The 14,729-nt window shown below is 41.9% G+C and overlaps 1 protein-coding gene and 1 pseudogene across 1 annotated transcript; one reads left to right on the top strand and one right to left on the bottom strand.

The window, feature by feature from the left end:
• Window positions 1-1,833: 1,833 nt before the first annotated feature.
• LOC135571699 (uncharacterized protein K02A2.6-like) lies at window positions 1,834-5,149 on the top strand (annotated as a pseudogene).
• Window positions 5,150-7,964: 2,815 nt separating this feature from the next.
• LOC115129550 (tryptophan 2,3-dioxygenase A-like) lies at window positions 7,965-12,683 on the bottom strand. The gene is made up of 12 exons (XM_029660005.2): window positions 12,576-12,683; window positions 12,289-12,394; window positions 12,016-12,106; window positions 11,661-11,731; window positions 10,999-11,126; window positions 10,709-10,895; window positions 10,475-10,582; window positions 10,246-10,357; window positions 10,071-10,128; window positions 9,905-9,984; window positions 9,251-9,341; window positions 7,965-9,131 (listed from the first exon to the last, which is right to left on the bottom strand). Exons 1-12 carry the CDS (start codon window positions 12,611-12,613, stop codon window positions 8,978-8,980), a joined length of 1,224 nt encoding a protein of 407 aa, XP_029515865.1. The 5' UTR covers window positions 12,614-12,683; the 3' UTR covers window positions 7,965-8,977.
• Window positions 12,684-14,729: the final 2,046 nt, after the last annotated feature.

The raw sequence follows: 14,729 nt of genomic DNA, 5'->3' as shown, positions 1-14,729 counted from the left end.
AAAATGAACGATACATGAAATAACTAAATAAATATACAAAACAACGGAACGTGAAAACCTATACAGCCTGTCTGGTGCAAACTAACACAAAAACCGGAACAATCACCCACAAACACACAGTGAAACCCAGGCTACCTAAATATGGTTCCCAATCAGAGACAACGAGAATCACCTGACTCTGATTGAGAACCGCCTCAGGCAGCCAAGCCTATGCTATACACCCCTACTCAGCCACAATCCCAATGCCTACTAAAAACCACAATATGACAACACAATAAACCCATGTCACACCCTGGCCTGACCAAATAACTAAAGAAAACACAAAATACTAAGACCAAGTCGTGACACCTAACCTATTTAAGGTTTGGGTTAGGCATAAGGTTAGCAGTTTGGTTAAGGTTAGGTTTAAAATCACATTTTAAGAAAGGAAATATCAAAATAGGCGAGCTTTATGACTTAATGGCTGTGGTAACTAGTGACGATTATAAAGTGTTTTTTCTGAAAGTGGCTGGGTAGTCATGTGTCTTTTACTTATCAGTACACTCGTAACAACCTGATCATTACGAAGATTCTATTCGATCAAATAAGCCACAAGTAGCAAATCAGCCATTAAATTTTTTTGTAAACCAAAATCAACACTCTCATTGACCTACATTTAAAAAAAGAAAACGAAGTGTTATGTTCTGTTAATTACTGATGTCCCCTTTAAGGATGGAGCACCCTTGGTCATGCGCAGTATTGTTCTATGTTATTCTGGTACTAACTAGTTTGAGTAAATGTGAAGCTCCAGTTCAATTGCTTGTATTCCGAGTCTTTCTTATTACATAAATAAGTACTAAGTGTTAAGACACTACAATGGCGACGAGGATGATTACCTGCAGTGTGCATCACGAATTCAGATGGAGTTCGTAGGAAGAGAGGAAGATTTTGACCCTGTAGCACAACAGCTAGCAAGCAGTGAAAACGAGGGGAGAGCTGACGAGAACGAGGCGGCAGATCAAAGACCTGTGGAGCCGGAGGTAAAGAGAATGGCTAGCATCGGGAAAATAGATGTGTTTGATGACACGCAAGAAAACTGGGCAACTTACATTGAACGACTGGAACAGTACTTCATTGCAAACGACATTGCTGATAACAAAAGAGTACCAGCGTTGTTGAGTTTAATTGGCCCAAAACCATACAGTTTGCTAAGAGATCTGACTGCCCCTCTGAAGCCCTCAAATAAAACATTCACAGAGATTGTGGAGATATTGCAAAATCACCTATCACCTAAACCACTCCTCATCGCGGAACGTTTTCGTTTCCACAAGAGAGATCAGAATGAGGGGGAGGGGTTAGTACATATGTAGCAGTGTTGAAGAAACTGTCGGAACATTGCCAGTTGGGAGAGAACCTAAATGACACATTAAGGGATAGATTTGTTTGTGGACTGAAACATGAACACATTCAAAAACGTTTGCTCACAGAATCAGAGCTCACGTTTGCAAAGGCTGTTGAAATTGCTGTGGCTATGGAAATCGCGACTAAAGATGCATTTGAGTTGCAAAGTAAAGAAGTACTGACCTGTCACAAATTTCCCTGCACAAGTTTTCACGCAGTCGACAGCGCCCCCGTGTGGCCGAAAAATGCAACAGGTGTGACAGAGATGGTCACAGAGCAGAGGATTGCCGTTTCAAAGACGAAATTTGTCACAAATGCAGTAGAAGGGGGCACATTCAAAGAGCATGCAAAGCAAAATTCAGTCACAACAGGAAAACTGAGAAAATTAAAGGGTCTGTGAATGCACTAGCAGAGAACAGTGGCAGTGATTCAGATGAACGATTAATTGGTACAATGGAGTTAAACACAGTGACTTCTCCCAGCAGTAGCATAATATGGGTGACACCAGATATCGAAGGCAAACCCCTCAAAATGGAGCTGGACACAGGATCTGCAGTGTCTATAATTTCCACTACTGTCTACAATGAGCATTTTAAGGCTATCAAGCTGAAGAACACAAATGTGTTGCTGAAGACATACTCAGGAGAGAGATTGAGTCCAATGGGGGCGTTGCAAGTCAGAGTGCATTATGGGGGCAAACACAGCAGTTACAGCTGTATGTTGTGCCTGGAACTGGCCCCCATTATTTGGCAGGGAATGGCTTTCAAAAATAAAGCTGAATTGGTGTGACTTGAAAATGCTCCACACGTTCCAGTCAAAGAGAAAGGCACAGACCAAACACTGGAACACTTGCGGAAGAAATACAACACAGTTTTCAGTGATCAGATGGGAACAGTAAAAGGCTTCACAGCAAAACTTGTACTAAGAGATGATGCAACCCCAAAATTCTGCAAAGCCAGATCTGTTCCATACTCCCTGAGACCAAAGGTGGAAGCGGAAATCGATCGCTTGCAGGATACAGGGATCCTGACGAAAGTGGACAGAAGCGAATGGGCCACACCCATAGTTCCTATTGTGAAGAAAGACGGGTCTGTTAGAATGTGTGGGGACTTCAAGGTAACTGTGAATCCAATGTTGCATGTGGACCAATACCCCCTACCACGTCTGGATGACATCTTTGCTGCACTAGCTGGTGGGAAACACTTCAGTAAAATCGATCTGAAACAGGCTTACCTGCAGCTACCGGTTGAAGAGAGTTCCAAACAGTACCTGACAATAAACACACACAAAGGTCTATACAGGTATAACCGCCTGGTTTTTGGCATTGCATCAGCCCCAGCCATTTGGCAACGAACTATTGACCAGATTTTGCAAGGAATCCCAGGAACCCAGTGTATCCTGGATGACATGATCATAACAGGACGCACCGACAAAGAGCACCTGGCTAACCTGGAAGAGGTCCTGAAAAGACTGAAAGAGTATGGTCTACAGGCAAACTTAAAGAAGTGTGAGGTCTTCGAAGACAAGATTGTCTTCTGTGGATATGAGATTGACTGCAATGGATTGCACAAAACACAGGACAAAATCGAGGCAGTGGTACAGGCACCACGACCACAAAATATCACAGAAGTGAGATCTTTCACGGGACTGATCAATTACTACAGAAGATTCCTCCCAAACCTTTCAGCAGTACTCCAGCCTCTAAATCAGCTCCTGGAAAAGAATAGGACATGGCGGTGGACAGAGCAGTGTGAAAATGCATTTCTGGAGGCAAAACGGCTCATAACATCTGAACAGGTCCTGATGCATTACGACCCTGAAATGCCAGTGAAGTTGGCTTGTGATGCGTCCCCTTATGGATTAGGGGCAGTCCTTTCACACACACTGAAAGATGGGTCAGAGAGGCCAGTTGCATTCGCGTCACGAACATTGAATGATGCAGAGAAAAACTACTCACAAATCGACAAAGAAGCACTGGCACTAGTGTGGGGCGTCAAGAAATTCCACGCATACCTATATGGCAAGCGTTTCACACTGGTTACAGATCACCAGCCGTTGCTTTCCATTTTCAGTCCAAAGAAATGCATTCCGGCAATGACAGCAGCCAGGTTACAGCGATATGCCCTGTTCCTTGCCAGTCATATGTATGACATTGAGTTTAAGCCGTCATCCCTCCACACAAATGCAGATGGATTATCCAGACTGCCGTGTACAAGAGAAAGACAAAGGAGGGTGGATGCAGTGGACATGTTCCATACCGCTCAGCTTGAGGCACTACCAGTCACAAGCACAGTTATCAAACAGGAGACAAGGAAAGATGTGACCTTGTCAAAGTGTACACCTACACCATGTCAGGATGGCCAGCTACTGGCAGAAAGGAGCTGACTCCGTATTTCCAGCGGAGAAACGAAATTACAACGTACCAAGGATGTTTGATGTGGGGAATGAGAGTCATGATACCCCAGAAATGCCAACATCTAGTCTTGCAGCAACTACATGAAGGTCATGTTGGAATTGTCAAAATGAAGCTGCTCGCGAGGAGCCACTTCTGGTGGCCAGGTCTGGACCAACAGATAGAAAATATGGCAAAGAACTGTAGTGGATGTTTGGAAACCCTTCACATGCCTGCTCCTGTCCCAGTCCACCCATGGGAATGGCCCGCAGAGCCATGGCAGAGAATTCATGTGGACTACGCTGGTCCCTTTGAAAAGCACATGTTTCTGGTTATAGTTGATGCCCATTCCAAATGGCCAGAGGTGTTTTGCACTGACTCCTCCACCTCAGCTCAGACGATAGAGTGTCTCAGAACAACGTTTGCACGCTTCGGTTTGCCACTGCAGCTGGTAAGTGACAACGCGCAAGCTTTTGTAAGTGACGAGTTTACAAGATTCATGTCAGTAAATGGAATCAAACACTCAACCTCAGCTCCGTACCACCCTGCCACCAATGGGCTGGCAGAACGCTTTGTGCAAACCCTAAAGCAAGGACTCCGTGCAGCAAAACGAGACGAGACAAATGAAAGCCCAGCCGCACTGATGTTCGGGAGGCCTCTCCGCACACAGCTGGACATCATGAAGCCAAACAGGCGTAATGAAGTGCTGAACAAACAAGCCAAGATGCTCTCCGGTGGCCGGGAGCGCCATCTCCAAACAGGACAGGAAGTGATGGTGCGAGACTACAGAAGAGGAGGGAAATGGACAAGAGGGACCGTACACACACAAACGGGACCCAGAACTTACCAGGTTCAAGTGAGCCCAGACATAATGTGGCGGCGTCACATTAACCAAATGCATTCCACGGAAAACAGCACAACAATCGAGAGAGAACAGGCACAGAGAGCTCCTGAGAGTGACACACAGGGAACTGTAGAGGACGGTGGGGCAGTAGAGAGACCCCAGGCTGAAAGAAGGGAACGTGTTGATGAAGGTGCTGCTATAGCAGACGCTATAATGGAACAAGCACACACTGAGGATGTTCAGGAGCCTCCAGACAATCCGAGGCGCTACCCAGAACGAAGGCACCGTCCACCAGACAGACTAGACTTATAAACAAACAAACAAAAACGAACTGTTCAAGTTCAAATTAAAAGATGCAAAATAACTACAAGAAGTTCTGGGAAATGTTTCAGTTGTGGTTTGGTAAAAGTAACTCTGATTGTATAAGAGAAGGAATGTTATGTTCTGTTAATTACTGATGTCCCCTTTAAGGATGGAGCACCCTTGGTCATGCGCAGTATTGTTCTATGTTATTCTGGTACTAACTAGTTTGAGTAAATGTGATGCTCCAGTTCAATTGCTTGTATTCCGAGTCTTTCTTATTACATAAATAAGTACTAAGTGTTAAGACACTACACGAAGCATGTTAATATATTGTAAACGCGCCTTGAAACCTGGGCTTGGATCCCTGGGCTTTACAAAGAGACCTGTCTGTAGTCTTAAGGAGTCGGTTGCTCAGGTGTTAGGAGCGAACAGTGTTAGTGGTTAGAATCCAGGCAGTGCTCTTGTGTGTGGTTGCATTGGCACAGATTGACAGTTGGCCCTGTGATATCTGATGGCCAGAGAGTATCTGGCCCATGCATAGCAGCGGTTATGAGGCAGTAAACTCATAAAAAGTGTGCTTTTATAAAGCTAAGTAGAGCTTTTCCTATATTTAAATTCTAATTGCTCAGCACTGTGTTACCACTGCTGTTCACTGTTGATAAAGTCATTTCTGGAGATGATTTATTTAATGTGTTTAGTGGTAAAGGTAAAAAACTAAAAAAACAACCTGCCCCTCACCTTACACTCTATTTTTACCCCCTTCTCTCCCCAATTTCGTGGTATCCAATTGTTAGTAATTAGTATCTTGTCTCATCGCTACAACTCCCGTACGGGCTCGGGAGAGACGAAGGTCGAAAGCCATGCGTCCTCCGAAACACATCCCAACCGAGCCGCACTGCTTCTTAACACAGTTTGCCTCCAACTCGGAAGCCAGCCGCACCAATGTGTCGGAGGAAACACTGTGCACCTGGCTACCTTGGTTAGCGCGCACTGTGGCCAGCCCGCCACAGGAGTCGCTGGTGCGTGATGAAACAATGATATCCCTACCGGCCAAACCCTCCCTGACCCGGATGACGCTAGGCCAATGAATCATAAAACAATTAATGAACATGCACCTGTGGAACGGTCGTTAAGACACTAACAGCTTTCAGACGATAGACAATTAAGGTCACAGTTATGAAAACTTAAGACACTAAAGAGGCCTTTCTACTGACTCTGAAAAACACCAAAGAAAGATGCCCAGGGTCCCTGCTCATCTGCGTGAACGTGCCTTAGGCATGCTGCAAGGAGGCATGAGGCCTGCAGATGTGGCCAGAGCAATAAATTACAATGTCCGTACTGTGAGAGGCCTAAGACAGAGCTACAGGGAGACAGGACGGACAGCTGATTGTCCTCGCAGTGGCAGACCATGTGTGACAACACAGGATCAGTACATCTGAACATCACACCTGCGGGACAGGTACAGGATGGCAACAACAACTGCCCGAGTTACACCAGGAATGTACAATCCCTCCATCAGTGCTGAGACTGTCCGCAATAGGCTGAGAGAGGCTGGACTGAGGGCTTGTAAGCCTGTTGTAAGGCAGGTCCTCACCAGACATCACCGGCAACAACGTCGCCTATGGGCACAAACCCACCGTCGCTGGACCAAACAGGACTGGCAAAAAGGGCTCTTCACTGACGAGTCACGGTTTTGTCTCACCAGGGGTGATGGTCGGATTCGCGTTTATTGTGAAGGAATGAGCGTTACACCAAGGCCTGTACTCTGGAGCGGGATCGATTTGGAGGTGGAGATTCCGTCATGGTCTGGGGCGGGGTGTGTCACAGCGTCATCGGACTGAGCTTGTTGTCATTGCAGGCAATCTCAACGCTGTGTGTTACAGGGAAGACATGGTGAATGGTGTTCTGCCATGGCCAGCGAAGAGCTCGGATCTCAAACTCATTGAGCACGTCTGGGACCTATTGGATCGGAGGGTGAGGGCTAGGTCCATTCCCCACAGAAATGTCCGGGAACTTGCAAGTGCCTTGGTGGAAGAGTGGGGTAACATCTCACAGTAAGAACTGGCAAATCTGGTGCAGTCCATGAGGAGGAGATGCACTGAAGTACTTAATGCAGCTGGTGGCCACACCAGATACTGACTGTTACTTTTGATTTTGACCCCCCCTTTGTTCAGGGACACATTATTCAATTTCTATTAGTCACATGTCTGTGGAACTTGTTCAGTTTATCTCTCAGTTGTTGAATTTTTTAATGTTCATACAAATATTTACACATGTTAAGTGTGCTGAAAATAAACGCAGTTGACAGTGAGAGGACGTTTCCTTTTTTTGCTGAGTTTACTTCCCGTCTTCTGCAGTTGGAAAAACGGGGGAAGTCTCGCTCTAATATGGTCACTACTTATTTACTCCCAACATCAAGTTGTATAAACTCTACAGCTTTACGACACAAGCTTTTTACTATTTACTGCCAGCATCATATAGTAAATATCTACCTGATTACTATTGAAAAGCCTGTGTAGTGAAGCTGTAGTGTTTGGACTACTCATTTACTACCAACATCAAGTAGTAAAAATTTCCACCAGATTACTACTGGAAACACTGCCGTTTTCCTACTAAACACTACAAAACTCTACTTGTGTATCTTAGGTAGTGCGTAAACTACACATTCACTATACAATCCCTACAATAGTCACTACTGCACAAATCTAGGTTTTGTGTAGCAATTCCGTATGACTTTTTCACAAGGGGCAGTTCCTTCTCCTACACCACCAAAATAACTGCTATGCGGTTGGCTAGTGCGGATCTGATATAATCTAGCCCTTAGGTGACCTATGTGATTGTTTATGTATACTCTCCATTATTTTCTTCATCCTCATTCCTCTCTTTAGGCATTGCAGAATGCGACTTCAATCTTCCTTTGAGCCATGGATGACATTTGTTATTTAAAGGGATCCATGTGTTCCGTATACTGCCAACTTCTCAATCAACCCTTCAAGGAACCCTTTAAGACAATTCCCATGGAGGTTAAAAAGAGAAATCCTCGCAAACTTTTCAATAACATATTTTTATTGAGACATACATTTTATATTCTTCTGTTACAAAAATATATGATTTTTTTTAGTCATGTGATAATTTCTATGCTGATATCACTCCATGTTGAATGAAGTCTACATATCATTACTCTTACATCACATAAACACCCAATGCACCAATATCGAAGTACTGTACAAAAACATAATACTACTCTAAAAAAAGATTAACAATATACTTCTTTAGGGTACACATTCAGAACTCAAGTACATGGAAGGGTTCATGATTATCATTCATTAGGCTATGTACAGGATTATATCACACCTTTTCATACTTTAAATACAGCACAATATAATATAAACAATATATACTATACCCTGAGTATACAGAACATTAAGAACACCTGCTTTTTCCATGATATAGACTGATCAGGTGAAAGCTATGATCCCTTATTGACGTCACCTGTTAAATCCACTTCAATCAGTGTAGATATAGGGGATGAGAAAATCATTTTTATGAGCTTTGAGATAATTGAGACATGTATTGTGTATGTGTGCAAGAAAAAATATTTAAGTGCCATCGGACTGGGTATGGTAGTAGGTACCAGGCACACCGGTTTGTGTCGAGAACTGCATCGCTGCTGTTTTTTTTAATGATCAACATTTTGCTGTGTGTTTCAAGAATGGCCCACCACCCAAAGGAGGTTCAGCCAACTCGACACAACTGTGGGAAGTATTGGAGTCAACATGGGCCAGCATCCCCCTGTAGAACACTTTCAACACCTTGTGGAGTCCATGCACCAACAAATTGAGGCTGTTCTGTTCTGAGGGGGAGGGATGCCTTTGTGGTTATGATGATATACTATGTTACTTGTCGCTTTATTGGGTGTAGGTGAGACTTTACCAAGTCGTAGCTAGCTTGTATGACACTCTAGATTATGTAGATGTTCCTTAGGTCTAAAGTGGCTTCCTCTCATTGGCACCTTTCCTCAGTCTTCACCGACCACTTTAGACAGTTGCGACAGTCTGCTAGTCTGAATCCTCACTACTGCAGTAGGAGCTGTCACAGTACTCTGCGGTGAACAGGAAGGTGTGCTCATTGGGGTCTAGTTTAGGCACCCAATGCCGAGGTATCAAAAACATGGCCAGGTTGAAGAGATCCACAAAGACTTTGTAGCGATCACTGTGTTAGAGAGAAGAGAAACACCTACTTAGCTCATTCTTGAAGGGGTATATAATGATATGCTTGACAGTAACTCTTGGATGCAAGTTTATTTCAATAGCCAATCATATATGACATACCTGACAGTAGAGCGCAGATAGTGGTAGCCAGATGAGCCTCCGGTGCCTGCTTTGCTGCCAATCATTCTGTGCACCATGCACACGTGGTTGTCTGAGATACATAAGATAAATATTGCACTTGTTAATATAACAGTTCCAGGTTAATTGACAGTGAAATTATAGTCTAGACCAGTGGTATTCAAACTTTTTCAGTGGGGACACCATTTTTTCCACCAGAATTTATTGGGACCCCATTTATTCCCGCCTAAGAATTTCTCACAACCCCACCCCAAATCTAATGACAACCCTAAAATGGTTTACATTAACAAATAACCTTAATTTATTGCATTCTCATATCTTATCAAAATGAAAAGAAACCAGTAAATGTATTTACTCAATCATTTTCAAATGATCTTTCTCAAAAACGTTTGTATAATGATCCCATACAATGATAATCTGTACTCTTAATTTTGTATTTTATTTTTCTCACCCCACTATTTCTCTTCCCCCCAACCCTGACTTTGAATACCACTGGTCTAAACAGTTCAAAGTATTTTTAGCATCTAGTAGAAAATACAGATGGTGTAAGGGAAGCCTGTACATGCAGACACTGTTTGAATGAAATGTGACAAAGTAAACTGTTCTTTACATAAAATGTGTTTTGGTGTTACTTACATCTCCATTTTGTCATGAGGGTATCAATGTCCATCAGGTTGGACAGGAGTTGGAAGGGAACCTGGAACCTGGGCTCCTCCCTAACAATCCACAATGTAGTAATTACATCTCAAATGGTGAACAGACACAAGCCTGTCTAAAATAACTGTAAGAAAACCCTTCTTACCTGTAGAAGTAGATCATCAGAGCTCCTTGGAGAGCTTTGTAGGAGATCCGTCTCTCACCTGATTAAACAACAGGAAGTGAGATGGTTTCTTAGACCTGGGTCCTGTAGTTTTTACTAATTATTGGGATTGAATTGTTGAGGCAGTTTGTGTTGGCGCTAGGTGCTAAACACTCACCTTTGCCCAAAAGATGCTCATGTCTTTTGACATCAAACAGAGAAGTAAATAGCTCTTTTTGTTTCGTCATCTCTTCCATCATCTCCTCCTTCTCCTCGGAGTCTTGCATTTTCTGCCAAAGGACAATAAATATTGTAGTTTTTGGTCAGCTTATTTTATCTGTAAAGTAACCTAATGAGAAGCGATGTTGTGAGTTTTTGGTGCTAGATTATTTTGAAACAGCCAATACCTCTATTTTATTTTTTTCAAGACTCAACCCTTCAAAGATGTTGGCTTCCAGTTTAACCCAAAAGTTAAACCCATCCTCTTCAAGACCTGGGGTCCTTTCCAGCCATTTCTGAATAGGACAACAAACAGTATTGCTCAATAGTGCTATAATATCAAGTGTGGGAAATAACATTACTAAGTATTTAAACGGGATCTATTTGAAAATGTTTCAGTATTTATTTTGCTTTTCACACACCTCCACCAATTTCAGCAGGCAAGGCTCCTTCTCAGATCTAAGCAGCATCTCACTCTCATGTCCTTTGAAGTTGTCCCTGTAGTGGCGCCTGTTGTAGGGGACTCTCAGGTTGTCAGGGACCCCAATCTTGTTCTCCAACAGACGGAACTGGAGACTTTGGAACCCGGAGGCAGGGGACAGGTACTCTCTACAACACACAAAAGTAATGTGTGTTAAATATGTAAAGAGGGTATAATTTTATAAGGTCAATAAAAGCTAAAAATTCTCCATGGGTTATCTATGGGGCTTACCTGAAGTCATAGAAGTCCAAGGCGGTCATTGTCTCGAGTACGGCGAACTGGTCGACCAGCAGCCTGAAGATCATAACAATCCTGTGTATGCGGGTGTTGACCTTCAGCATGTTGCGTTCATCGCGAACCTGGTGAAACATTACTATTAAAGATGAGCTCTAACTTTTTGGCCTCAAGGGGGTGCTCCTGTTGCAAAAAGGGTCCCCGCAATTGGACTGCATTGGACAGAAAAAAAAAAGCCCACCTTTTCACACCCACAAACAGACTTAGGTCATTGACATTGTTTACATTTTATGGCTTAATGAGGTAAAAAAAAAAAACGGATTCATATTGTATTTTAAGCGTTTATGAATTATATGTTGGGGCTGCAGGTAGCCTAGTGGTTAAATCATTGGGCCAGTCACTGCAAGGTTGCTTGATCAAATCCTGAGCTGACAAGGTAAAAGTCTGTCGTTCTGCCCCTGAAAAGGCAGTTAACCGACTGTTCCCCAGTAGGCCGTCATTGTAACTAAGATTTTGTTCTTAACTAACTTGCCTAGTTAAATAAAGGTTATATTTAGAAAAGAAAAAACAATTTGCTGAGATTGAAATCAACAATTGTATAACTTTTATTACACAAAGAAAATGTTTGCCAGTGTACTCTTGCTTTCTAAGGTGCTTACATGTCCACTGATGAAAATCTCTCGCACTGAATCCAGTTCCCATAGAATCTGCTTGAACCAGAGTTCATAAGCTGAAATAAAATGATAAAAATGCAATGAATCATAATGTCCCACCTTTGCAATGCAATGAAATTGATCATTTGTTGATGGAAAGTTGATAGTGAATTGCTCATTCCAAGTCTTCCACAAGTAGGTGCAACTACAATTAAAGGTTAAACTCATCTCTTGAATTGACTGGATTTCAAATGGAACAGACCCCAATCCCTGTGATAAGGGAATGCATGCATTCTATGATTACAATTTGATTATTGATTCTCAAATCTGGATTATATTTGACCACAAACATATACTGTGCCTTGATGTGTGACAATGAAAAGATGCTCATCGTGGATTTTGTTCCCCTTCAGTTCACTCTGGAGAACTTGGGCGGTCACAACCTTATCAAGCTATAACGGAACACATTTTTGTTCATTTAGTGCTACAGCTAATCCATAATTAAAATTGTACTTCATTTCCATCCCTTATGTTGGCCATGCAGCTTCTATCCGCAGAAAAAAAAGATACCATGTCGAAAACCTCGTAGAAGACTAAGTTCGATTAAACTAGATGATGATGGTGAATGCTTTACCTGAAGGTAGTCACCATAGATGATGCCACCTTTGCTGGCCTTGTTGATTCCTTCTTGAGAGTCGTCTTCCTCTTCCTCTTCTAGATGCAGCTTGCTCTTGAATAGCCTTGGGAATGAAAAATACAAAATGTAATGGTATTGATTAGCTAATGTCATACAATTTATTGTTAATAATAATAAATATAACTATAGCATTTATTGATTTATTTAGAATCATTATAGGATGCCTTTGTTACAATTTATTTTTGAATAAAAACAGAATTTGAAACGCAATAATGAATACGTACAAGTGCCTTTTCTCGAAGTATGGACATCCACCACTCATGGTTATCCAAATGATGCAAAATAAAAGCAAAAATGTTATCTTATTCCGTTGGTTTAACTCTAACTCTGTGAGAACTCAAGTATTTATAGGCTCTATCAACATCCGGCCCACCTCCATTTGCGTCATTTGAACCGTTCTTGTTTGCCTTCTCTTAGGTGAACTCACTGGATGACCCATTCCAAATTGGCCCATTCCAAATGAAACAGACATTTTTAGCAGCCTATGTTCGCAATCAACCACCACTTATCTTTGTCATTAATGCGACTCCGTGCAGCCAATGGCAATGCCCGCTTTAGGTATGACGCAGATGTTATTGAAGTAGATGTTATTGAATAGAGCCTTAACTATAATGAACTGCCACTTATTTGAGTATAACTGTGGCAATGGGCTACCAGGGAATCAGTGTTTCAATATTTGTATTTCGGTTAATGTGTAACCAAAGCCGTAGACATCCTTTGAATTGCTGAAATGTCATAGATTTTTTTTATGTATTTGGTTTTCTGAGAACCTCATTGACACAACCTTGACATAGCTGTACTTTTGATCTACTATTCTGGGCCGTACATATTGTCCGTTGAAGGTCCTATTGGTGGTCCCTAGACATCGACAGTTGTTGCAGACATTCAGCACTGCTGTCCCCTCCCCCCACATATTGTGGGTAAAGTGGAATTACAGTATAGGTAGGGTTAGGGTTAATATTAATTTAAGAGGTACTTTCATACATTTCAGTAATTGCATCATTTACCACGGATGCAGCAAACCTCACAAGTGAGAACTCGTATAATAACTATAATTCAGTAGTGAGCCACAATATATTTGAGTTTGTTTATATATATATATATATATATATATATATATATGATGTATAGAAATGTCAACATGTTACACAACTCACAAATCAAAATCGCTATAGGGCCTAATAGTGGTAATTACAGCAATGTGTACCTACACTTTAATTACTGTACACTCTACCTGCCTATGCAACTCTAAACAAATAAATAATGATAGGTATAACTAAATTGGGACCTGTATGTGCTGGACTTATCATTTGCTTGGCCAGACCATGTGGTATAAAAGGAGCTTTGTTCTCACCATGGTCTAGAGGGGCGTTTAAAAAAAAAATGAATCCCATGTTAAGAGGACATGATGCCCGACGACATCAAAGCCTCCTTGACAGACAGGAGGACTGACATCTGAAGAAGAAAAAAACATCACAGACCTGCTTTCTACTCGCTATAGCCTTTAGGGGTAGACAAAGTATGAAAGCACAAATCTGTCTAACAAAAAATAGATCATGGTAAAATACTAGGATCTCTTTTCAATCTGGATCTCTGAAGAGCTACAGATTGCACAATATTCGTTTAAAAGGCACTTTCCTACATTTCAGTGATTGCATCATTTACCGTGAATGCAGTCTTCAATACGGATTGAATAAAGCCCTACATAATCATACTACCTAATTAACATTTGTATAATATAAGGTCATTAATTTACCAATCCAGGCCATCATAGAACAATTAACCCAGTTTCAGATGTAAGCCACAAATCTTGCACTAAAGTCACTAAGTTACTGCGTAGTTGAAATGTAAAGGTAATGTTCCTGCGCTAGCAGATACTACAATCTAGGTAAACGCTGCATACTATATGTCCTCTCAATCAGAAATTACCTTCACATTTCTATCATGCAATCGGTCAAGCTTCAGCGATACAGATTGAATAGAGCCCTAAATCTCGCAGAGATCATTAGCTATCGCCCCAGTTGCTTTGTACAACCCCATTGAGCCAAGTCCTGGAGGTCCTCAGACGATTAGAGACATGACGACATGTCTGGGGGTTCTCCAACCAAAATGTTGGCCTCGCACACTATCAGTGAACATTTTGCAGAAACACAACGCTATTTTACATATCTTACTGCTTTCCTCCATGCGCTGTGCTCTCCTGATGCCAAATAATCAACCCTTTTTAATATTAATTCAATGGATTGTGGTCAGTAAATCCATGGAATATGGTGTTAATATTTATACACAAATCTATTAGCAAGTATAAATTACAAATGCATAACTATATCGTAATTTTCCATTAAGAAAAATTGTTGGAAAAAGTATTTGTATCATTA

The sequence above is a fragment of the Oncorhynchus nerka genome, linkage group LG5 (genome assembly GCF_034236695.1).
Source record: "Oncorhynchus nerka isolate Pitt River linkage group LG5, Oner_Uvic_2.0, whole genome shotgun sequence".
Taxonomy (NCBI): Eukaryota; Metazoa; Chordata; class Actinopteri; order Salmoniformes; family Salmonidae; genus Oncorhynchus; species Oncorhynchus nerka.
This window is presented reverse-complemented; position numbering and strand designations above follow the sequence as displayed.

What these genes read in the sequence shown, in the direction of transcription:
- LOC115129550 (XM_029660005.2), bottom strand. Translation starts at nt 12,613, where the DNA reads ATGAGTGGTGGATGTCCATACTTCGAGAAAAGGCACTT. An exon ending in TACTTCGAGAAAAGGCACTT is followed by an intron (nt 12,395 to 12,575) that starts GTACGTATTCAT and finishes TTCATTCCCAAG; the next exon opens with GCTATTCAAGAGCAAGCTGC. An exon ending in CCTCATGACAAAATGGAGAT is followed by an intron (nt 9,342 to 9,904) that starts GTAAGTAACACC and finishes TATGTATCTCAG; the next exon opens with ACAACCACGTGTGCATGGTG.